The following is a 25,912-nucleotide window of genomic DNA, read 5'->3' as shown; positions in this document are numbered from 1 at the left end:
AGTCCATAAACGTTTGTATTCCCACATTCGTCGACATGCAGTATGCTGGTGCACCCTCTGTAGGTGCCTCTTCACCCTCACGTACTGGAATCCTGACGTCTCCTCTCACAAAACTCTTAAAGGATTTAAAGCATTCCATTTTTGCAATAACTCAGCAATAAGTGTTCAGCGGCTCAATTCAGTTCAATGTTTTCGATTTTTAATTCTGTATATGTTATATTTCTTTCTTCTATTGCGTTATAGTTTAAATACTTAACGATTCTTTAACCAATCTCAATTAAACCAATCTCAATGCAGCACTTGCACAACAATTGACATATGCCAGTGTGGCACTCTGTGTTAGCATCAACGAATAGCAGCATGACAGTACACCAACCAACCAATCTCAGCACCGTACACTATGACGTATACTCTCACTCCTTGCAGAGGTTCACTCTTCTTCACAATTTCTAGTACGTGACAACTTTGACAACTCAAAACAAACACAAAAACATATACTTTGTCAGCTTTCCTAAATAAAACCAAGATAATTAATCAACCAGAATAATAACGTTTTGACAACTTCTGGCTTTATCACAAAAAAAGAGTTTCACACACACAAATTAAATCTTGACCAACAAGAAGTCACATTTCTCATTGTAGCTTAACCTTTGTGCAATAGATTTTCCTATCTATCATCAACAAAAGAGCGCCGTAATGACACAAGTGAAACCCTATATCACAGTGAAAAAAGGTGAAACCTACCTAAATGTGAATGGTCATTAAGCAATGAGAGAGGCAGTGAAAAATAGAAAAATTATTTATTTTCTAAAAGAACCCTCACTCACCCTAGAGGTGACATGCTTCATCATGGGGTTCGGTCACAGGTGGGGCCGACTATCCCCACCTGTGTGCTACCACGCCTGCAAGTGCAGCGGACCTGGTATGTGTGAAGGGAGTGATCAGTGAAAAAGGTGTGTTGTAAAAGATCACAACTGTGCCTCAAAAAACTTTATTCAGGGCCAGTTGTTCACATTAAAAACTGTGAAGTCACTGGAATTTTTAATTTTAGTCCAGGGACTTTGAAAAGTGCATGGTCAACATGTTTCTGCTGTTGGTGCTATAGTCAGCTCAGCTTTCTTCAGGACCAAATTACAAAAAAAGGAGAACAGATCCTACAGGGGTCCAAGCGCGCTAAGGCCTGCCCACACCATTAGGAAAATAAGAGAAGATCAAGTAATTTTTACTCTCCTCAAACCAACTCACGGTTTTACCCGTCCATAAGACTCCTGCAAATCGTCAGGTAGAGTTTGTTGCTTCAAGGTGCAACACGTTTCATGGGCTCGAAGGGTTAGGCATATTTTCACTCCCAGTCAAAACTTGCTGCTGGAAGGCTCGCCACTTTGTAACCTATTCGTTTCACCCCAACGGCCCGGATCGTTAGATTTTCCTAGCACGAATCAATATTAATACATTCACGACATCTTATCAGAGACCCTATATCAATTGTGCAGTCGACGCTAGCTCACGATCTGCACCACAAATCCTTTAGCAGACAAGAAAAAGCACACAAAATATATTTTTTCTACCCTGGGATCTTAGGCTACATCAAGCCCAATAACATCTTCAACTTCTTTACAATAAACAAATAAGCATCAACAATTCATCTGACACACACTTCAACACACAAACAGATATCAACATCAAAAACAAAAACAATTGACACATATCCCTATTGATACTCACAACTCCAATACAGCAACCGCGCCTTAGATACGCACCTTGTTACTTCTTCAAAATGTATGCTTTGGACTACAGGACTTGGGCATTTCTCTATCTCGGGTAATTAACTATAGCTCCATCATCAGGGCTAATCCCTCTGCCTTACTTTTCTCTCAGGCCAATGGTTCTTTGCTGTTGTTTTAGAGAAGATCAAGATCTGCACACCACATTAAATTATCACAATGACTACACTATCTCAGTCAATAAAGAGTTTGTTATGGTTTAAAGGGAATTATTAATCACATTATTTAAAAAAATCTTTATTAAAGTCACAAGTTGATTTAATTAATCTCAGTTAGGACAGTTAACAGAAATCGATAATCAAATAAATAAATAAATAAATCATAATAAAATGCATTAAGCGTTTTTAAATGGGGAAATATCCCGATTCTAAGAATGAGAAGATTAAAATGGTGTCAGACCAGAGACCTGTAAAGAGTCCTGGAATCAAGAGAAATCAAAGCATAAACCTTCAGTGTCAAAGCTAGCTCAATAAGTCAATGAAAGCAGAACTCCCCATGAAGAGAGGTTCAAGAAACTCAGTGAAGTCTCAAAACAGAGTGGACAAAGTGCGAAGAGAAATAGATGACCAGGAACATGTTCTATTATAAACAAACAAATATAGTATTTCAAATCATGTTGGTACTCCTCTCTTCTGTCGATCAATCAGCTTCCAATGCGCCCATGGGAAAGCGTACACTTCCCGTCTTCTCACAGGAACACAACATTTTTCAGACAGCAACTACAAAAACTTCAACTATGCCTTATTGTCTCTAGAATTTCTGATAATTTGTCCTCCCATTTAGGTCTACATTCCCATGTGTGAAGCTTCATCCCGGACCTTCTAAATAACAAGTTCATTCGTTAGCTAACAGTGGTCCTTTCAGAAGTTGAAGAATTTTTATAAACAAGAAGTAAAAAAACATTTTGCCCAACGATTAATTAAAAAAAAAATTGTTTAAAAGGTCAAGCTCAAGGTAAATGCTGAATTTACAGTTAACTAGCTCTGTTAACGTTAATATGGCAGGGTCTCAGCGTATTAGGCCTAGCATGTTAAAGTATAATTGGCTAGTGCAATTTTGCAAAAAATTTATGTTTTTGGTCTCATTAGCTTTGCACATTATTTAACAGTATTTCTCGATATTTTTAAACACTCTTCCCATTGTAAAAACTGTTAAACTAATCCATGCCAGCATATGTTAGTTTTGTAGTTTGTTAACATTTCATACATTTTACTTTATGTTGCATTCCCGAACTGTTTGTTTTTTCAACGATATTGTGTTTTCCTACAGCATATTAATTTTGTATAGTGCTTAATGTAACCGGAGTGGTCTCTAGGTGTCTCTGAGATCAGTTTGTAGTGGGTGTTTATAACAGGCCCCAATTGCTATCTCTGCAGTTGAGACTAAACAGTGCTCGTCAATGTGTGATAAAGGGGTTTAGAATGCAATGCAGAAATGTTGTGTGGGTTAATATTTTTGTGCATCAATAACATTTACTATGCATTTTCACAAATGTTTCTACATATATGGATTGAATTACCAGGTGCAATTGAAACAAAAGGCCTAGGATGTATGGAAGTGCGCTTTTTAATGAGCTTTAGTTAAGCCACATCTTTGTAAAAAAGTGTGCTCACACTGCCTCCTGAAGATTGCCTGATGTGCCTGGAACAGGATTGAACATGTCTCCGTCCCCGTGGGCATCCTGCCATTACGAGGCCCAGGCCCTGAGGTGTCCAGCATCAGGGGCGGCCTTAGGCATGTGCAAGCTGTGCACCTGCACAGGGCCGCCAAACCCCAGGGGCCGCAAAGCCAATATATATCTTTAATGTAATAATCCTCTGAGGATGGATACATATTTGCATGGCGGCCCCTGGCTGGGATTTGGCGGCCTCCGGCTCTGTTCCACTTCCAAACACCCTGACTCCTCCCCCCCCCCCCCCCCACTCCCCCTCTTCAATGGCATCCGCGCCTGCGTTTCTTCCGGGGCACCTTACCTACGCTCCCTGCCCAGTGCCGCCATGAGCCTAGAGCGGCCCCTGCCAGCATGGAGCACACTTTGGGGAGTGAATGTCTCCGTTCTTCTGACTTGGTGGGGGTGACGACTGTTAGGGACTACAGGACTTGGGCTGCTGCAGCATTACACTGGGGGCATTTCTGTGATCCTCTGGCCTGATCTGCCCTCGCCAGGGCGAACTTGGAGACCAGCGGCATCTGGGTTGAGAACGGGAACCTGCCATTGCCTCTCTGCATCTGCCGGTCAGGTAGGGGGAGAGAGCTTGATTCAGAGCGCCCTCAACTCTGGCATTTACATGACAGAGGCCTCGCAGTTCACTTGGCGGGTCTGAGTGACTTAGAGAGGGCAGGAACCTACTACTAGGTTAGTCCAAGGGGTCTGCGAGGCACTGACTAGCAAGCCTGCAGCTTAGGGTGGACTAGTCTGGCCTAACACAGCTTTTCCTGGTCAGCCCCTCTCCTTCCATCCTGACCATCGGATTGGAGGCCATCGGAGGTTTGGAGTCCCATAGCTTGAGTGACTGGCTCCTACTGTGGTCTGCCTTGACGCGGGCACTGACTGGTGGGCATAACATCAATGCTCTGAGGACCTGTGAGTGGATTTCAGCTGAGCTGAGCCATCCCTCTTGGCAGTAGGATCCGATGCTCGCTTCTACTGTGAGGTTATCATCAGTCTTCAAGGTACTGTGATTTCTTTACTCTTTTCAAATCGGTTTACCTATCTGGAAGTCATTGGTTTGTGAGCACCATTGGCAAGAGAGGGAAAAGTAGAAGACTCTATTTTGAACAAGATGGAAGCCACCTCTGTCCCTCACTCATGCGTTCCCCTGCACATCCTCACCCCACAGGTTTCACAAAACACAATTAAGCTGATGTCAATTGTTTGTTTCATCTGTTGTTGTTGTCCTGCTCATGATGAATACTCCATCGTGCAGTAATATTGTTACATATAGCTATGTTTTCCATTTCTTCTTTAGTCCTTTTCATTTGGAGAAAGTCTTATTGTCGAATATTTCTTACTTGTTAGACCATCACTTATGTCATTAGCATAGGCAGCATTTTTGGAGAAAACAGGATAGGGCCAATGTGTTAAGCCAATGACTTTTATCTTTCGAATTTGCTGAAGAAACAATACATATGCTCACACTAAGATGAGACTGCAGGACTGCAAATATTTTATGCAAGAATTTTGTATAAAATCCCCTTGATTTGGGGATATACCAGAAGATTTTCCTATTCTAATAGGGATGCTGCCCGAATATTTTTGGAGGCTGCTGCACATCTGGGATTTAAATGTTTCGGACTTTTCCCTGCTCTGTATAGATTTGCAACTGAAAGTCTTCATGGCATTTACTTTATACCGCCTAATTCTGATTTTATGTAATAAAACCCTTTAAATTTCCAATGATCGGTGGGTGAGAGGAAGATGGCGGAATGAGTCTGCCATGGTGGACGCCGCTCGCTGACCTCCCTAGTTGACTACGTGGCCCATGGGCTCTCCCCCATCCGACGGGCTGGGCTGCATTACTGGCATGAGATTGCGGGGATATTAAAACAAACACCCATGCTTTCCTACTTATCTGCAAAGCGGGGCATCCTACCACGGTGACGATGGCGGCCAGGAAGCAGGCATTTTGAATCAGGCTGTTTGCAGACTCATCGATGTGGCTGCTTGGCTCGGGTGTAAAGCACAACTCTGTTTACGTGAGCAGAGAGGCATGGTGGTTTCAGGTTGGGATGCTCCTTCGCTCTGCTTCTGCATCTGGAGTTCTAGTAGCAATCAGTGGTGGACTGCGAACGCCAGCAGTATCTGGCAAGGTGATGGCTCCTCTGTAAACTACAGCCCCCAAAGGACAGGGGCGTGCATGGGACACAGGCACAGTATTAGGAGCAACAAAAGCAGCAGGAAGCAGCTCCAGAACAACCGAGTTGGATTGGCACAGGCAGCAGAAATGAGAGCCTGGATGCTGCAGTAGATACGGATATCTGCTCCCAGCTCGGGCGACCAATCCTACGGCTACTATGGTCTGGCAGGGTCAGAGGGCTGCTGCGGTCCTGCGGATCAGAAAACTCCATCCCTGGGTTTGAGATTGTCAAAGCCCTGATTTCTGCAGTACAGGACGGCTGGAGAGGAAAAGGCAATCCAGTGGCTGGCACTTCAATGGAAATGGCAACATCTTTTCCTGCAGAGGAGTGGTTCCTCTGCAATATCCCCTGTTGATTCTAATGGCTCCGGAGCCCTCTTAGAGGCTAGCATAGAGGGAGAATGTGAGAGCTGCCCAGTACATGTGCAAGCCGGTGTCTTACAATTAAGTGATCACTGCCCCCGTGCTATTGTTCAATCTACCTCAGCAATACAAGCAGTACAAGAGCAGCCTCATTTACAGCTCTGCACCAATAGTGTAAATATTGGCATGCCCATAGATGCGGACCTCAAGCCGATTTGATCTCTGGTTGGGAAAAGTCAAACGCTATCATCTATACCCAACAACAAAGGAGGGCCAGAGCAATTTGTTGGTTCTATGCTTGCTTACCCAGTCAATGCGCCTTTTGAATGCTCTGGGTGATGTCTTGCTGGAACTGGTGACGCAGTTTGTAAATGCAGATGGTGATGGAGAGATCGAGGATGCTGCAAGCTTAGATGCATCAAAAACACGTACCCCTGTGGGGTAGAAATGCCTAAAGGGGAGAGGTCCCAAAAACACTACAGGGGCTAAAAGGCAGAAAAGGTGGAAAAGGTCGTGGTGGTACTAAACTCCTGCTTACTACTACAGTGGGACGACTTAAAGACTCTGCTCCGAGCGGCACAAAGGCAGACTCTGGCTTTAGTCCTCTCTGTAAATGGGTGGCATCCAAGGGAGAGGTAAAAGCCATTATCTCACGGCTTTCTAACACTGGTAATGTTGCTTTTATTGTACATGTGGGGCCTGCATCAGCTGAGGGTGAAGCTCCACCAATATTCTCTCCCCCGGTATGATTTCTTCGGTGTCGGCAGTTGCCAACAATCAACTGGACAGTCCCGAAGGGAATATGGGCAAAGAGTCTGATGTGCTCAGGTCAGCATCCGCTCCCACAATATCAGCAGTGTGTAATAACCCCATGGTAGGGCCAGTTACAGGACACTCGGAATCTTTTGAGCAGGATGTGCCCTCTCTGTCTACAATCTTGCAGGCGCTGTCTATTTAGAGAAGAAAGGTCGCGTCACTGTCCTCAGATGTCATAGAATTGCAGGAACTGGTTGCAGTAGTCGAAGAAGCTAACACTCACACCGCAAGTGTTGCTAAAACATGCGAAACACAGGTGGCATTTTTACAGTCTAAGGTCCAAGACCTTGAAAATCGCCAACTATGGCATAACCTATGGGTTTTTGGTAAACCAAAGGGGAGAGAAGGCTCAGACCCATAGGCGTACATTGTCAATCTGTTTCAGCAAGCATTTCCTGAGCTGGCAGATTGTGACATGGACTCACACATTCAACGGGCACACCAATTACCCTTTACGATCCTGCAAGGGAATCAAGGCAATCCACGGTGACCACGTCCAGTTCTGGTATTCTTGGGTAACTTCTTGTTATACCAAGCAATCTATGTTAAAGCACGTCCCTCTACTCGAATCAAATTAGATACTATCACTATGTTTGTGAGTTCAGACCTGTGCAAGTCCACAATGGATAGGCGCTGGAAAATGCAGCAGTTAATTGATCCCTTCAAGATTGTCTGTTTGCAAGTTTATCAGCAGGTGCCAGCACGTTTGAATGTCATAAGAAATGAACGTTGCATTTTATTAGCGCCGAGCAGGAGGCTAGACAAGCTCTCTCGAAATGGCAGGCTGAAACTGTTGGTTGAAAAGCGCAAAACACTCGGATATAGAAAGAAAGCATGGAAGTGCATGTTTGCTCTCATATTTTTCTTTTTTTTCCCTCTCTCTCTTCTTTCTTGACCAATGCTCTCTATCCCCTCCTTGTTTCTGACCCCCTTTTTTTTCCTTATTCTAGATTTAGAAATTTCAAAACCTCTTTAGGGGGGAGGAGGAAGGGAGGATAAAAAGGGGGAGAAGCTTCAAATATGTGCTAAATATTGTCTTATACCTGAGGCAATTAAAATTATTATTTTTTCTCTCTGTGTGGGGTGTGGGGGGAAGGATGGTGGTCACAGGTTTCGTCAGTCAGCGACAGCTAGGGGAGGGATGATTCCTTTCTGTAGGCACTGGGGGGCCTAGGGGAGATGTTCTTATAGGTACAGGGAGGAGGGCTCACACGTCAGATAGCGGCTCATCACCAGGTGACGGGAGTGGGGGAAGAGGGGTTAAATAGCTATTCAATAGTTAGACATGTAGGTGCTAAAATCAAGACACTAGAGGCTGGAATCAGACAGAAGGGGAGCAAATTAAAATTATGTAATGTCGGACTTAAAAATTATGTACTGGAACGCTGCAGGGCTGACTCAACCTCGTAAACGACGTTTAATCAGGGAGGAAATCCACATTTTAAAACCACACCTACTCGGCTTAACCGAGACTCACCTAGCATACAAAGATAGGTCACTGTTGGGACAACTTGGCTATGATATTTATTTATTTATAAAAATTTATATAGAGCGAACATGACCCACGGGGGTATCAGAGAGCTTTACAAAATACAATTGTTGCGCCATACAGTACAAAAGAGGTAGATAGGAGTATATGGGTAGCATAGGAGACTAGTAGTTATTAAGGAATGAGCGCCTTGAGACCCTTCCGGGTGAGTAGCACGCTATACAAATGCCCATGATTGATTGATTGATTGAGCCAAGAGGGAATCATAGCGATTTACAATACACAGGTTATTACATATTAGGTGGTTGATGTAGTATGCATACATTTGATATACGTCATTCAGGGCAAAAGAGGTAGACCGTGGTATAAGGGTAGCATAGGATACCTCGTAGTCATCATAGAAATACAGTCTTCGGATGTGAATTTTTTCATTAGGAGCAATTTTACTTCTTTTTTTGAAGAAGGTAAAGGAAGTGATTCCGCGAACCACTGGAGGTAGGAACTTCAAAATCTCTCGAGCGATCCCTGAGAATGCTCTGCAATCAGTTATCTTTGTGGAAGGATTGTGGTTTCAGTAGCAATGAACTTACACTACGCAATAGTCTGCATCCTCCTGAACGCTCAAGCTTTTGTGTTAAGTAGCTGGGGGTATTGCTATGCAGGGCTTTGTGGGTCGTGCAGGAGATCTTTAGGTGTATACTAGCCTCACAGGGTAGCCAGTTCAAAGCTTTCAAGGTTGGAGAATTTGATTATTTCTTTTAGTTCCTGAGACCAATCTGGCCCCAGCGTTAAGTGAAGCCCTCAGAGGGGCAAGCTTGTATTTGGGAAGACTGGATAGGGTGGTGCTTCTATAGTCTAATCTTGGTAGCCCTAGGGCTTGTACCGCCATTTTTAAGTCGATCTGTGGGATGAAGGGCTTGAGTTTCTTTAGTATACTCATCTGATGATTAGCTCCCTTGGTGGCAATATTGATTTGTGCCTGTATGTTTAAGTGTTTGTCTATGGTGACTCCCAAGGATTTCGCAGTCAATGATGTGGGGAGCACAGTCAAAGGAAGTAAGATGCTTCAACCATAAATCTATCTTGGGTGTGTGATTGGGAGGGGAGATGAGAAGGAATTCCATTTTTTGGGTGTTATGCATGAGGTGGTTGTCAGTGAGCCAACTTTGAGTATTCTGTAGAATAGCGTTGAGAGAGAGGAGGTCTTCTGGATGGGAGATTTTCATATACAGTTGAGTGTCGTCCGCATATAGGTGATATAGAATGTTTGCAGAGTTCAGTGCGTTTGCCAGGGGTTCCATCAGTAAATTGAAAAGGATGGGTGAGAGTGCTGAGCCCTGTGGAACCCATATGGTGATCAAAAAATCAAAGGAGGGAGTGAAGAGGAAAAAGGTAGAATCGTCCTCCTCTTAATACTGTTATCCAACATAGGGATTCTACAATGTATTATGTGAATATATATGCACCCATGTGTGTGCTGCTATTTTTATTTGAAGTGTTTAGTCATACGTAAAAAATGGTGCAAAAGGATCAGAGCTCCTTCTCTCAATTTGTGGAAAGGGCAATGTTTCAAAAAATTGTAAAATACCCCTCACACACACAAACCTGATTCAGTGTCATGCTTCATCATTGGGGACTTCCCGCCCCTCTACGGGACGGGGCGTGCTATGACTTACGTAGACGCAGGAGCACTTTATTCAGTGATTGGTGAGTATATATAGTGATTGGGATCGTGAAACGAAAATGCGAGATGGTTAAAAATTTGCTGGCTAGTGGAACGGAAATACTTTATTTTCTGCCATGGCTGAGAATAGTAAAAGTGGGGAGGTGTAAGTGGTGTACTATAATGAGTCACCCCCTACAGGGATCCTGTAGGAGGTGACTCATTATAGTACACCACCTACACCACCCACACCTCCCCACTTTTACTATTCTCAGCGAGGGAAGACAAAGTATTTTCGTTCCATTAGCCAGAGAATTTTTAACCATCTCACATTTTCTTTTCACGATTCCACGCACTATACATGCTCACCAATCACTGAATAAAGTGCTCCAGCATCTATGTAAGTTGTAGCATGCCCCGTCCCGTAGAGGGGCGGGAAGACTCCAATGATGAGGCATGACACGGAATCAGATTTCAGCGTGTGATGGGTATTTTAAAAATTTTTAAAACTTTGCCCTTCCCACAAATTGAGAAAAGGAGCTCTGATCCTTTTGCACCATTTTTCACGTATGACTAAACACTTCAAATAAAAATAAAAATAGCAGCACACACATGGGTGCATATATATTCACATAATATATGATAGAATCCCTATGTTGGATAACAGAACCTCTAAGGTGACCATGGAGGGTCGAGAGAGTGAATTCTTCGTCTTAATTCTTTGAGTTCTGTTATTTAGGAAGGAGGTGAACCATTGTAACACTGAGCCAGTTAGGCCCATCCTTCGTTCCAGTAAGGACAGGAGGTTGTCATGCTTAACTGTATCAAAAGCGGAAGATAAGTCAAGAAGTATCAATAGACATGATTCATTGTGGTCAAGCATTTTTAGGATGTTGTCCATTATATGGGTGAGTGCAGATTCAGTGCTGTGACCATGTTGGAAGCTGGTATGTTGGATATAGGGCGTAGTTGTTGAGATCAGTGGGGAGGGAGTCAGACTTCTTATTATAGGTGTGACCTGCGCTATTTTGAGACTGTCCGGTATGGACCCCTGTCTCAGGGAGGCTTTTACGATCTTGGACCATAGAGGAAGAATAGAGGTTTTTATAATTTTGAATAAAAAAGAGGTAAGGGGTCCGAGAAGTGATTTGAGGGGTTAATCGTTAGAAGACTGTTATAGATTTCTTGGTCCGGGATGGGTGAGAAGTTGTGCCAAGAGGCATTGTTTTTTGGGATTTCCGTTGGAGTAATAAAATGGACCTTGAGCTGAGAGTGAGATTTATCATCAAGGGCCATAGTTTGAGGGAGGGCCTTCTTAGATTGGATGTTGAGTTAAATGGATTTTGTTTTTTCTAGGAAGAAGTTGGCCAGGTCATCGCAGTTAGGTGTAACCGAGTCGCTTGGTTCCAGGGAGTTTGGCTTGTTGCACGATTGTTGTTTGACAATTTCGAATAGTTTTTGGGATGGTTGATGGCTTGGTTCAAATGGGATTTGAAAAAGTCTGCTTTAGCCTTTAAGATCTTCCTATTGTATGAATTCCTCAGCACTCTGTGTTGATATAAGTGCTCAATGGAGGGTGCAGATTTCCATAGTCGCTCCGCTGATCTTAGTTTTTGCCGATCCGAATTTAGGTTCTCATTGAATTATGGTTTGGAGAGTTTGGAGGAACATTTTTTTCCTGAATGCCCGCTGCAGTCTCAAGAATTTCAAGCATTGTGGAATTGTAAAAGACTGTAACGTCATGGATGTCAGCCATGTCTGTCGAGGGGATCAGGGCGGAGTTGCATCGGTTTACCAGGTCGATTGGGTTGATATTTTGTACATTCCTTTTCCATTGTTTTGTTTTTGTGGGTTGACCACTTTTAGGAGTTACCATGATATTGATGGAGAAGAGAATGCTATAATGGTCTGTTCATTCACATGGGGTGATGGATTCTAAATATACAGTGTTAATTTTAGCTAAGATGAAGTCTAGTGTCTCTCCCTTGTTGTGGGTTGGACTGTCACATAGTTGGGACAGATCCTGATTTGCCAGAAAACATTTAAGAAAACGTACACCATGACCGCCTGAGTTATTCCAATGGAGATTGAAGTTGCCCAGTAAAATCTGTGGTACTTGTGAGTTGTCATTGGATGTAATAACTTGTATGTATACTAATATGAACTTCGCAAACCGTCTCCATACATGGGGTTGCCATATTGAAATCTAGGAACTTAACGCAGGGACACATTGCCTCATGAAACTGAGGTTAACACCGTCTATGATCCAGTAAACTGTTAGAGGAAGGAATGAGGTAAATTTTGGGGTGTCTAAATTTGGGGGTGCAGTTTTGTTCCCACGACAATCCGTGGAGACTCTGCAGATTGCACAGAACATTGGTCACTTGTGTCAATTGTGATTCCATGCGAAAGTGTGTGAAGGAGGTACACTTCTGCTGAAATATTGATAGTGCAAAAGTAAAGGCAAATGCAGTGCTCACAGGCGAGTGTATTGTGTATGTAGGGGCGGTGAAGTGAAAAAGACACAAATAAACTCCACCAAACCAAGCCGCACTGTACCAGCCCGTTCAACATACAGAGACTGGAAAAACATTAACACAACACAATTAGCAGAGATGATACAGGATAATTATATTCCGAATGAGCATGACCCTACCAAAGCATCCGCAAACTACCTGACAAACCTAGACACGGCCTGTAATCAGCTAGCCCCACTTAAATCATCACACCGAAACAGGAAAATACCTTCAGCCCCATGGTTCACTGAGGCCCTACGCATGCAGAAACAATATTGCAGGAACCTCGAAAGACAATGGCGTCGCAACTACAGCCCTGCAGACAAATCCAACTATAAAAATGCCCTCGCCATCTACAAAAGAGCGATAATCACTGAAAAAAGCCATTACTTTATCACTCAAATCAATCAGGCAAAAAACTCGTCAGGAGAACTATTCAGGGTAGTTACCACTCTATCCAAACCCCCGACGCCGCCCTTAGAAGGCTCTCAATCACTGGCAGATGCCTTGGCCAGCTTCTTCGAGGAAAAAGTCAGATCCATCTTCCAGACTTTCTCACGTTCTGCCCCCCTACCTTCTTCGAGTCCTCCCCTTACGAGCACTCAGCCAACTTTACTATCTTTCAACGCCGTGGATAAGGATCACATTCAACGTCTGGTAGCCAGCACTAAATACGGCTCCCCCCTCGACCCATGTCCCCCTTCCATTCTCAACCGCATACCGGAAGCAATTTCCCCTTCGTTGTCTACCATATGCAATGCTATGTTCACAACAGGTATATATCCCTCAGTCTGGAAAGAGGCGATTATAAAGCCATTGCTGAAAAAACCAACGCTAGACCCTCTTATCCCAGCAAGCTATAGACCCATCGCCTGTCTCCCATTTCCAGCAAAGATTTTTGAAAAGTCCATGAACATGCAGCTATCAAAATACATCAACGACAACAATCTGCTAGATGACACACAGTTCGGTTTTAGGCAGGGACACGGGACAGAGACGGCACTACTGAAAGCCGCAGACGAAATCAGAACAACCATGGACAAGGGAGGATCAGCAGTCTTGATACTCCTTGATCTCTCCGCTGCATTTGACACGGTCGATCATATCACCTTGATCGACCGTGTCGCAGCTCTGGGAATAGGAGGAACAGCTAAAAATCTGATTGCTTCGTTCCTCGCCAATCGTCCACAGACTGTCAAAATGGGTAACTTCACCTCCCAGACCTTCTCACTCCCCTGCGGCGTTCCACAGGGCTCCTCGCTAAGTCCGACGCTTTTTAATATCTATGTATCGGACTTGGCGAGGGTGATAAAATCCTATGGTATTGCCCTTACCACGTACGCCGATGACACGCAACTAGTACTATCGGTGTACAATAATGGAGCTAGCGTGGCAGCCAACTTTCAGGAGGGAATGAAGGCAATAAGCTCCTGGATGTCATCAAACTGTCTTAAACTTAACTCTGATAAAACGGAGGTGATGACATTCGGGAGCTTGAAACCAGCATGGTCCCCACAATGGTGGCCACCGGAGTTGGGATCTCCCCCCCAACCGGTGGTTAAGGTCCGCAACCTGGGAGTCACCTTTGACAACAAACTGACTTTCCACCATCACACCAATGCTGTTGTATCATCTGCATTCTACACCCTCAAAAAAATCAAGAAACTCCTTCCTTACCTACCACAGTCAGCCGGCAAAACACTTATCAGTACTTTAGTGTTTTCTAAAACGGATTACTGCAACTCTCTGCTTCTTAATGCTCAGGAAGGAGTCCTCAACAAACTCCAGACCGTGCAAAACGCGGCGGCCAGAACCTTACTCTCTATTCCCAAATTCACATCTGTCTCCCATCACATCAAAGAGCTCCACTGGCTCCCAATCAGGAGCCAAATAAAATTTAAGGCCCTTTGCATAGCCTATAAGACCCTTAACCACCCAGGGCCTAAGTTCCTAAAAGAAGCCCTACGCCCATTGGAGCATCTCAGAACCCTTCGATCCTCCACAGCTTTCATGCTGTCTGTCCCTCGGACAAAAAAGGCCACTTGGGGAGACAGGTGCTTCACTACAGCCACTGCTAAATTGTGGAACAGCCTCCCACTGCACATCAAAACCGCCCCCACGATCCTTAAATTCCGTAAAAACCTCAAGACATGGCTTTTCTCCTCTGCCTAACCACCCCGTCAAAGTGTAGGAAGTTCTGTGATCACTAGCGCCGAGACACCTGTATGGGTATTTGCGCGCTTTAAAAATAGCAAAAAATAAATAAATAAATAAATAAATAAATAAATAAATAAATAAAGATAGTACATGCCGGAGTAAAAAGAGGGAGTAGATGAGGAAAGAGACCGGTGTGAGATTCTAAATTGAAGATTTCAGAAAATGTGGGAAGAAAAGGGACATAGGTGTCAAACAGAGATATTACAGAGGAAAGGGGTGTGACTGGAAGAATGGGAGTGCATGAGACACTGAAGACTACCGCCCCTTCTACAGGTTTTCCAATGTTTAATTCCCTAACTGAAACATTTTGCAATTCAAATTATTCACAACACAATCATTGCTGTTACTCATTTATTTGAAATTTGTAACAAGCACTGTCAAACCCAAAAGATTTGGCTTGTTTTAGGTACATGTCTGTCATTATGTGATATATCTTTCATGAATGCTTATGGAGTAGAGCCGAAATACTGGCCAGGTGGTGCTTTGGGAGCACAGGGTTTTTGTAAGACATTCCCTTATTTATATCAGTGGTGACTGGCATGTCCCTAGGGGGGTGGGGATATAAAAAAAAACAAAATAAAACACATACCCTACTGCATTCCTGCAATGAGGCGAAGTTCTACGTCATCTTCTCTCCTCCAGACTGGCTCCCAAGCCAATCCTGGCACTGCTCTCATGCTCATGAGAGCAGTGCCCTGATTGGAGGAAGCAGCCTCTGTCACTTTCCCGAGGGCACTGGATGCCTAAACTTACTCATCAGGGCCAGCTTTAACACTGGTGGTGCCCGGTGTGAAAATCTTTTTTGGTGCTCTCCGCTCCCCCCCTATGGCGTTTTCCTTGGATTTGCATCACTACCACCAGGCAAAAGTGCCCCAATGCTCGTCGTAGCCTCTCTTACATACATTTTATTTGTTTTAAAGCACTGTTAAAGGCTGGTTTTCTAATCCACTCGGCTATCCAAATAAAATACACATCTGTTCTGAAAAATGAAACGGTAATGACTTCGCTTCATTACCATTTTATTTTTCGTCTCTGGGGCATTTCAATGGGAGACGCCCCTCCGCTAAAACAGAGGAGCCCCCCTTAATTTATATAGGTCGCAACCTTGGAAATGATTGAAAGGATTACTAGTTACACAACGTAGGCAGCGCTCCTTTTCCAGACCCCACAGGTCCACTAAAAGACCTGCATAGAGCCAGAAACTGAAAAAAATTAAAATAAAAGACTTAGGGCCAGATATAGGTGGCCCAATACCGGTCGATAATGGCTGAAATTACCGAATTCCGTCCATTACCGACCGGTATTGGGCATTTGGGAAGTAGGGGACCAAAAAGCAACCGAATCGGTAAATTTACCGATTCGGTAAAGTTTCCGAATCGGTAACTTTACCGAATCGGAAAATTTACCGATTCTGTAAAGTTACCGATTCGGTAAATATACCGAATCGGTAATTAAGAAATGGAAAAAATGAATTTCGAGATGTAGGTACCCTTTAAAATACCGAATTTGCATGAAATTCGGTATTTAAGAGTCGGTATTTACCATGGATCTAAATCAGGTGGTAACCAGGTGCAGGCTATAAAAAATGCCCCAAAATGCACCACTTTCACCAGAATGGCGGCATTCTATGTCATTGCGAGGCGGCTACGGCTCCAGGCAGAAGGAGAGAGGGTCTGGAGGAGGGAGGAGCAGGTGTACAAGCAGAGGATCACTCTATTCCAGCTAACTGAGCCTGAGATCCTACAGAGGTACAGGCTGGCCCCCCCAAACTATCCTGGACCTTATCAGGGATCGCCACCTACTGTTGGACCATCCAACCCCAGGGGCGCACGCCATCCCACCCCATGTGCAGGTGCTGTGCAGACTACACCTGCTTGCATCTGGGAGTTACCAGAGTTTGGTTGCTGTGGTAGGTGGGGTGTTTCAGAGCTGTCTGTCCCATTTCTTAAAAAAATTCCTTGACGCCATGTTGCAGAGAATGCATCACTACATCAGCTTACCTGCAACGCATGCAGAACTGCTAAGGACAAAGACAGACTTTTATCAGATGGCGCATTTCCCAAACATCATTGGGTGTATTGATGGTACCCACATACCAATATGCCCACCTGCTGCCACAGAGTACATTTATCGGAACCGGAAGTCCACCCACACCATAAATGTACAGGTGATCTGGGATTCCAAGTACATGATCACTGACATAGTAGCCAAATTCCCACGACTCCTACAACTTCCAAAACAGTGGGATCTACGCACGCCTGACAGCGGGGTAATTTGGCAAAGGATACTTGCTAGGTAACACATTGTGTGAAACTCCCTTGATACGTATTGCAGGTGGATGTGTGTGTGTGTGTGTGTGTGTGTGTGTGCATATGAGTAATGTTTTTTCTTCTTACAATTAGGGGACAGTGCATATGCCCTTCGGTCCTTCATCCTCACACCCTACCTCAACCCTACAACACCAAGTCAGAGGAGATACAACAGGGCACACAAAACAACCCGAAACATTGTGGAGCGCACCTTCGGTATGTGGAAGAGCAGGTTTTGCTGCCTCCATAAGAGTGGAGGGGCCCGCCAGTACACACCAATCACCTGCTGCAAGATGATTGCAGCCTGTGCAATGCTGCACAACCTTGCGGGCAAGAAGGGCACAGAAGTGGATATCTCCGATTATTAGGACCATGATGACGAGGAGGCAGTGCGTGAACCACACACATCTGGAGTTGCAACACCAACTGATGGCAGACACAGTCGGGAAGAGGTCACATGCAACTTCTTTTAAGAAAATAAAGAGAGACAGACAGGTGGAGTATGCACCCAATGTAGTTTAATAGTGTAATGGCGTAGGTTTCAAAAGCACAAATGTGCAACAAAAAGTATTTAACTTGAATGATGTCAGTCCTGGTTCACTTCACCATGAACTGTAATAGTCATTTCCGTCCACGCTTCCCAGTGCCACTTGTATGTTGCTCATCGTGCTCATTGTCTTGCTGGCCTGTGGCCTGTGGCCTCAGCGTGGCGCCTGCTCCTCCTCGTCTCTGGGACAAGGGAGCTTGCAATGCTGCTCCTGCTTGTGCTCTCCTCGCTTACAGGCACATCCAGAATAGCGATTTGTGCAGTCTGGGCATTTAACAGCACCTCAAGAGCACTGGTCATCCTGCCCAGGCCCCTAGTGACCTTATTGGTGTTTCATAGCCTCCTGCATGTTACTGCTTCTCCTGCATAGCAGGGATGTGGCAGTGGCAAGGCGGTTGATCGCTTTAGTTTGGCCATGAGCACGCTGCCTTTCCTTGCGCCTTGTCTCAAAATCCGTGTCTAGTTTGGTGCATAGCTGCTGCACCGATTGGCTAATTTTGCGCATCCCTGCTGCCATCTCATTGTTCACTTGCACAAGCTCATTGATGCCCTTCCCTATTTCTCCTATATTATTGTTCAGGGACCTCATTTGGCGTTGGCATGCCTGGATGGCTCTTCCCTGCATCCTCTGTATTCTCACCATGCTCTCCTCCAGACCACGAACACACTTGGACCCTCCACAGATGCATCTGCTGGCCTTTCATGGACTCTGCGGCGTCTTGCACCACTATGGCCCACCCCTGAACTTGAGTGCGTTGTACCAGAGCTGACATCTACAGGCAAGTTGTGTGTTTCGTCCCCCTCCATGTCAGCTGCTGATGACTCCATTTCTAGAAGTGGGGCCACAACATGCCTCTTGCTTGGTTGTGATGCAGGTGTTGTATCATGCTGTGATGCTGGCATTTCAGGGGATGACAGCAACAGAGGGGATTGAGATCTGCGAGGGGACGCATGCAACTCTGGAGCCATTTCTGAGTCTTGTGCAGGAGGATGGCTACTTGGTGCACCTGTGTCCTAAGGTACGTTATGGGTAGTTGGACCTGGCTCCTGACTCTCCTCCCTCTCTGGTGGTGTTCCTTCAGTCTCCTGCGAATGCCTGCGAGAGGTTTCACCTGTGGACATATGAGCGTACATTAGCTAAGCGCTTCTGTCTCACAGTGACTACATTTAAATATTTCTCACATTAGCTTTATTCTCTATGCTATCATTTAGCTGACTTTGTGGTTGGTGTGCTGTATGACATGTTCTTACATTTCCTGACTACATATACCATGATGCATTGCCCCTGTATAGTGCTAGTAGTACTGGACTTGGGTTCACTTGCCCACAAAGGGTACAGGTAAGGATGATGGTATGGGGGGAATGGTGTGCATTTGTCTTACCTTTTTGCCTTGCAGCTCTGGCTGAGCTGTCTACTTCTCCTAGCCCACAGATGCTGTCTGGTTCAATGGTTGAGGCCACCATCTCCTCCAGGTCAGTAAGGGGGGGTTCTGGGTTCTTGCCTCCGCCAGTTTTTGATGCCTGCTTGTGGTGTTCAGCCAATTTATTTTTGGTTTGGCTCCAGAGGTTGTACAATCGCTTTTTCAGGTCCTCTGTGTCTCTGGTAGTCACCCCAACAGCATTAACCTTGTCCGGTATATCCAGCCAGAGTTTCCTTTTGGCAGATTCTGCCACAGTGAGGGACTGTCTGCCAAAGAGTTTTTGGTGCACCTTCACCACCTCCTCAACAAGGACCTGCAGCTCCATGCTGCTGAATTTGAGTTTCCTCCTCCTCTCAGGCTGCTCTTTTTCTTTGCTGCTTGCCATTTTGCAGTTTTAAAAGTGCACAAAACCCTTTCTGCTGCTCAGGGACTCAGCTCAGCTCCAACTGCCTTTCCAGTCCCTTCTAATTAGCTGCAACTGCCTGTGTAGCCACTTCCTGGTAGGGAGGGGGAGGGTGGTAGCACCTGATTGGCTGCCTACTTCAGTTTCAGTTTTGTTTGCTTTCGGATTCGGTATGTACTGAATCGTTATTTACTGAATCGTTATTTCCTATTCATTCCTATGTGCCAAAAGGCCCATAGGAAGGAATGGGGAATACCGGATCGGTAAATACCGATTCGGTAATTTCCGATTGTCCGATTCTGATTTTTACCAAATCAGTATTTTTTACCGATTTTTTATCTACATACCATTTTCCGATTCGAAAATACCGAATCGGTAAAATTCGGTATTTTAGAATCAGTAAAATCGGATTACCTACATCTGGGCCTTAGTCATAAAATGCGTCAAATAGTACATGCCAGTAGGGGTGATGAATGATTGTAGGGACATCAACAAATTTAAGTTCAAGGTTGATACCGCAAGATGAAAAAAGTCAAATCTAGAAAGTAAACTTAACATGCCTCCCTCCCTTTAGAATGTATGTAACGCCAAAACTATTTGATTTGGAACCCCTACATGTATTTTATAATAAACAGACATGTTACATGTGTCATCGACGGCAATCTAATAAAATATGTGCGTTAGTGCCAATACTAATTTATTAAAAAAGATTCACAAACAGAACGGTAATTGCTGCAGAATGCAACCTTTCTATGTGCAATGTATCCGTACTGATGTTAGTGTGTCAAAAATATCTCAATAAAAAAGTTGCAAGGAGAATATTGCTTTCCGAATAAGCGATGGCAATTCCCTGGCTGTTTCTTAACCAAACTTTGCACAATATGAAGGAAGCCAGCCAATAGGAAGCTACCGACCGGACGCCACAACTTAATGATGCCATGATCGCCCCTTAATATTTTGAACCTTGCACTAACAAAGAAGTTACCATCTTTCCTGGCCTATTCCCTTAATCTTTCGTCAAGGCCTGCGTCGTCGCCGGAATTTACCTGCAGGTTGATCTCAGCCTCGTAGAACGTCAGGCAGGCGCAGTAGTGTCGATCTAAGTCGATATCCGTAAGGACCACCACAAAGAATGTGGGCTGCTTCCTCTCTCGAGATAACTGCCATCCCCCAGGCTGACAAAACTACAATAAAAAAAAAGTTAAATAAGTTAAGCATTTTTAAACTGAAGAAAAGCAATCAAATTCGGTGCTCGGGAGAATATGATGAGTGCTTGTCCAATTCAATTTCGCAACTTGACACACTGGGATGCAGACACTGGGGATAAAATAGGTACAACCCAGTTAAGAATGTACTCTATGGCTACGTCAGTTATGTAATATTGTTCTATTATTTTACATTTCTTTCTAGCGTTGTCATACAATGTATTGTGTTGTTAATGAAACACGGGGTTGACATTGTATGTTTACACTTAATAGTGATCCTCCCTCGTATGTAAAACTCTACATACAGGCCCATATATTCATCGTTCTTTTTTCCCAGTTCAGAGACTGGTACAGAAATCGCACTATCAAGCCTTGAACAAGACCAGGTGATCTGTATGTGATAGATAACATAACAATAATGCAAGTTTCTCTTAAGAAGGTTAACGGTATCATGTTAGGTGTCTGCTTACAGTACTAATATTTCTTATACTCCCTGGACTCCAACGTTGGCTGAACAACGTCTAATAAATAATATTAGAAAACTAATTTCTATATAGTGCGTAAATGAAAAGTGGTGGTGTTTTTACTTCAGTGGACCCAACCTCACTCGTACTGCAGTCTATCCATTTACTCTCACACACGCACATTTTCCCCAACCACTGTTAATCGTTCATGACGTTTACCTGAAGTGTTTGCATTTGAAATATAAATACATTTCATAAGTTCATAGTTCAACATACCCGTTTGGAGAAAAATATATTTTCCCTCAAAAGTTTTCTTTTTCAACATTGTTAATGTTATTAGAGGTTTTTGTAAAATGCTACAAAACCAACAATCGATAACTTAAAGAGTTCTAGCTACGTAAAGCTAGTGCATGTGGTCAAATTGGTACAGGTTTGGGGCTAGTCTTGTCTCGATATTCAAGATTCTTTGTAGTCTGCTTGGATTATGTCTGCGAGTCTAACATAGAGCCTATTGGCATAGTTAAGGTGTTACATTTGAAGATTTCTTGAGGCCAGACGCCTGTGGGATAGTTCCAGCTAAGAGAAGATCCAGCATAGGATTCTCTTGGGTATAGACACCAGTTGTTGCCACTTGTTAGCCTGAAGTTCGAGTGAGTTTGGAGTACGTGATCAAGCTTCACAGGGAGGTACCAATTTCCTTCGGTGAGCTAATGGTGTGTGTTAGAGCTGGCTTTTTCAGCAGGTTTACCCAAGACTTTTTGTGTTTTTGGCCTCCTGTTTCTGACCTGTTTTATTTTTTTATAACTATTTTTATTTTTTTGATCAAGCAGTACGTACATCTTGATCAAGCAGACAAGCAGTACGTACATCTTCAGAGGTTACAGTAAATGTGAATCTTTCACAATGTAAGTCTTCATCTTCCCCTAGCTCTCCTACTTTGCTTGAAATGTAAACCCAATGAGTCCCTCCCCACTCCGCCTCCCTAATCATCATCAGAATCCTCTGCAGAACTATCCCCATCAGATTCAGGTATAGGGTCGCAAATGCCCCCCTATAAGTGTTCCAGGCAGGCCACAGATTGGTCCATTTCCGGGGGCACCTCCTGTTTATGTAGACAGTCCGCTCAGTTACCATGTTGTCGTCCATGTCCCTACACCAAGCCGCCAGTGATGGCAATTCCACTGCCCCCCATTTCTGCACTATATTCCGTTGAGCCACCATGAGGCCCAACGTCACCCATGTTTGTCCGTGCCTTTTTAAGTCATTGGGCTCCCATATGTTGAGAAGGCAGCGGCGCGGCTCAGGCAACAAGGAGACACTCACAGCCTGAGATATTGTTCTCAGGATCTTCCGCCAGTAGTCAATTATCAGCGGGCAATCCCATATTGTATGAAAGAGAGAACCCTCCTCCCCACATCCCCTAAGGCAGTATGGGTGTTGTGCTCTACCTATTTTATGAAGCGTGCTCCTGGTGAGGTAGGAACGGTGTAGGATCTTGAATTGAACAAGCCTGAGCCTAGCTGGGATACCCACTTCCTTGGGTGAGGCGAGTGCCTCCTGCCACTCTCCCTCGTCCAGATCTCCAATGTCAGCTGTCCATCTATCCTTTAATGTCATCATGGGATCTGGTAGGTTATTAATCAATTTGTGATAGGTGAATGATGTGGCACGTTTTGGCATGAAATCTGTGAGTAGTCTGTCTTCTAGGGGTGAGGCCTCAGGTATGTCTGCGTCTTGTTTCTGACCTGTTTTAGTTGGTTTTAGGACTCTGGGCACTTTATCACTGCTGATCAGTGCTAAAGTGCATATGCTCTCCCTGTAAGTTGTTTATGGATTAGCGTTTCCATAATTGGCTTCTTAGATAATAAAACTTTTTAAATAAATAAATAAAATACTACTAGTACAGTGCACTGTGTGTGCCCAGGGCCTATAAATCAAATGCTGCTAGTGAGCCTGCTGCACTAATTGTGCCACCCACACAAGCAGCCTTTCAAAGGTGTCTCAGACCTGCCACTGCTGTGTCTGCGCACAGTTTTAACAGCCATGTTGACCTGGCAAGTACACCCACTTGCCAGGCCCTAACCTTCCCTTTTATCACATGCAAGTCACCCCTAAGGTAGGCCCAAGGTATCCCTGTGAGCAGGGTGCTGTGTATGTGAAAGGTAGGACATGTACTGATGTGAGTGGCATGTCCTGATAGTGAAATACAGAGCATTTCGTTTTTCACTATTGAAAGGCTATCTGTCCCATAGGATAGAATGTGAGTGTTATAAGTGTAACTTCTCATTGGGAGAATATAGGAAGATGGAGTTTAGTATGTCTGATTTCAGAATAAAAAATGCATCTTTTAGTAAAGATCATTTTTATATTGTGCGTTTGAAAATACCGCTCATAGAAAGCGGGTATTTTCTTGCTTAGCCATCCTGTGTGCTTCTGCTGGTTTGTGGATTGACTGTCTGGCTTTGGAGTGATAGGGTCTGGGGATGTGCATTCTGTCTGAGAACCAATGGAGGGGTGCTTGAGCTGTGTCCTGCCTTTCTTGGATGAGTGAGGGCTGGGTTGAATCGACCTTGGCTGCATTTAGAGTAGTGGAAGGAGATTTCCCTGCAGATGAATAGGCATGGTATGCCTTAGACAATGCATTCTACATCTCCTGCCGGGAGCCTGGGCCAGAGAGGACAGAACTGGTTTTGACTGAGCACAGAGCCTCTATGCCACAAGAGAACAAAGAGAAACTCAGTATAAATATCGGGGCCCACACCCCAGAAATTCAGATTACTTCTGGACTCAAGAGGAACCTGGGAAAGCTGGAGAGGTAATGTCCCTTTGCTGTGTGCTGTCTGGGGTTGGCCTGCAGTGGCTGCTTCTGCCAGGGAGAGGATAAAGACTTTGCCATATGCTGTGTATCCTGCTTGCCTCCTGCTCTGAAGTTTCAGGGACACAAAGACATCACCATCAGCTTCCCTGAACTTCCTTGCTGGTGGTTCTGACCTGCCAAGAGGTGCCTGTTGCTGTGTTGGAGGCGGTTACTGTTGCTGGGAGCTGGAAAAGAGACAACTAAGAGAAGCGTGACGCATCCGCAACAGTTTCCGCGCATCGCTGCTGTGACGCTGAAGAAACCAACGCAGCGCCTGCCCGCGGCTGGAGAAATCCCCGTACACTGAATCCTGTGCACCGAGCTCTGACGGCCAAGATCACCGCACAGATTCCGAAGCAGGCCCTGCTGTGTGGCTGCAAGAACCAAAGCTTTGTGGGACCGCGACTGGAGACCAACGCTGCACCCTTGTTGAAAGTGTTGCATCTAAAGTTTGCTATGGACAGAACTGTTTTTACCTTCTAAGAATCACATTTTGATTATTGTATGTTGGATTTTTGTCATTTTAGTCTTGTTTGGTTTAAATAAAGATTACTTATTTTTCAAAACTAGTGTGGTGTAGGTTTGTAGTCTTTTCACTGTATTAACGTATGTGTGCACAAATGCTTTGCACACTGCCTCTGAGCTAAGTCTGTATGCTCAAGCAAACTACCAAGGGGGTGGGGAGGGGTTATTTTAGAAGTGTATCCCCCTTACCCTGACTAGGAAGAAGGGTCCCTACTTGGACAAAGGTGCAAACCATTGCCAACTAGAGACCCCATTTCTAACAGTGTGGTTTTATTTTTGCCACGCTTCCCCAGGTAAGGATCTCATTTTTGTTGAGTTCGATTAAATGGCTCTGAAACATCTAAATTTGGACGCTTTGGAGACCGAGTAAGAATTGATGTGCAGATATGTTCCATTCCCAACTTAGATCGGTTTGGTAAAGGGACAGAAGTAAATCCCTATGTCAACGAGGAAAAAACTTTGACATAAAGGAAGGAAAAAGTATTGCTGTTTTATTGCACTCATGAGCGGTAGCTATTAATGAACAATTATAATGTATGTTGAATTATATATATAATGGTAATGCCATTTTATTAAACAAAGTAAGTTTCTTCCTAAATATGAAGCATATATGTCTGTTTTTTTCAATTCTCAAAGTTTGGAAGATGTCTCAGAAGCTGCGACAGACACAGGTTCTCAAGACTATTTCTCGAAAGCATTTGAGAAGTCCCCCTGTTCCAAATATTTCATTTTCTCCAGCTCAAAATGTCCCATCCAGAAGCCCAATATTGTAGCTGAATGTCTCGGATCACATGTAATTTGCTTTTGATAAAAAAATAGCCAACTTGTTAAGTATATCTGTCATATCTTGTTATGCACTTTGCTTAATGGTCATTAAAATTAACATTCACTGAATACAACTCTTACCACGCAATATGACAATTGTCTGATTGATGTTCGGAGCTGCCCTAAGTAGACTTCAATAAGGAGAATGGCTGATCTTTATGTAATTTATTTAATTTAATAGTCAGGCCTTTTAAGCGTAACGATTTACAATTCATGATTGTCTCTATTGCAAAAGTTACCTCATTTACCAAATGTTCATCTACTAGCTGCAACTTATCATAATGCGCTACTACAATGAATCTATTTTCCACAACACGTTTAAAATGTGAATTGATCCCCACCCTATAATGTATTATAGAAATATTCAAAAGCGCTGTTGATTTCCCATATTTCACTATACTAACTTAACACTAATCCTTTATGGGTTCCAGGGTAGCGTGCTACTCGCCGAAAAAGCACTTCAATGTCTCGTCAGGGGTAGTAAGCGCTATTTAAATGCTATTGCAATACAATACAAAAGTTAATTTACTATACAACTGTATTAGCACTAAATCACTGGAATTTACCGAATATGACATCAGCTTAATTCTACATGCCAATGTTTGTTAAAACTATCACCATTTTGGTGAATCAGTCTTTACCCTAATGCTT

General features: G+C 44.1%; 1 protein-coding gene across 5 annotated transcripts in view; it reads right to left on the bottom strand.

Moving 5' to 3' along the window:
- SBF2 (SET binding factor 2) overlaps positions 1-25,912 on the bottom strand; it is a 2,158,806-nt gene that overhangs the window by 1,700,895 nt on the left and 431,999 nt on the right. For all 5 annotated transcript variants that reach the window (XM_086955965.1, XM_086955960.1, XM_086955962.1 and 2 more), the window contains exon 3: positions 20,432-20,569. In XM_086955965.1, coding sequence (XP_086812091.1) covers positions 20,432-20,569 — 138 coding nt within the window. The remainder of the gene's footprint in view (positions 1-20,431; positions 20,570-25,912) is intronic.

The sequence above is a fragment of the Lissotriton vulgaris genome, chromosome 2_1, assembly GCF_964263255.1.
Source record: "Lissotriton vulgaris chromosome 2_1, aLisVul1.2, whole genome shotgun sequence".
Lineage (NCBI taxonomy): Eukaryota > Metazoa > Chordata > Amphibia > Caudata > Salamandridae > Lissotriton > Lissotriton vulgaris.
Note: the sequence above shows the minus strand (reverse complement) of the source record. Positions and strands in the feature narration are given on the sequence as shown.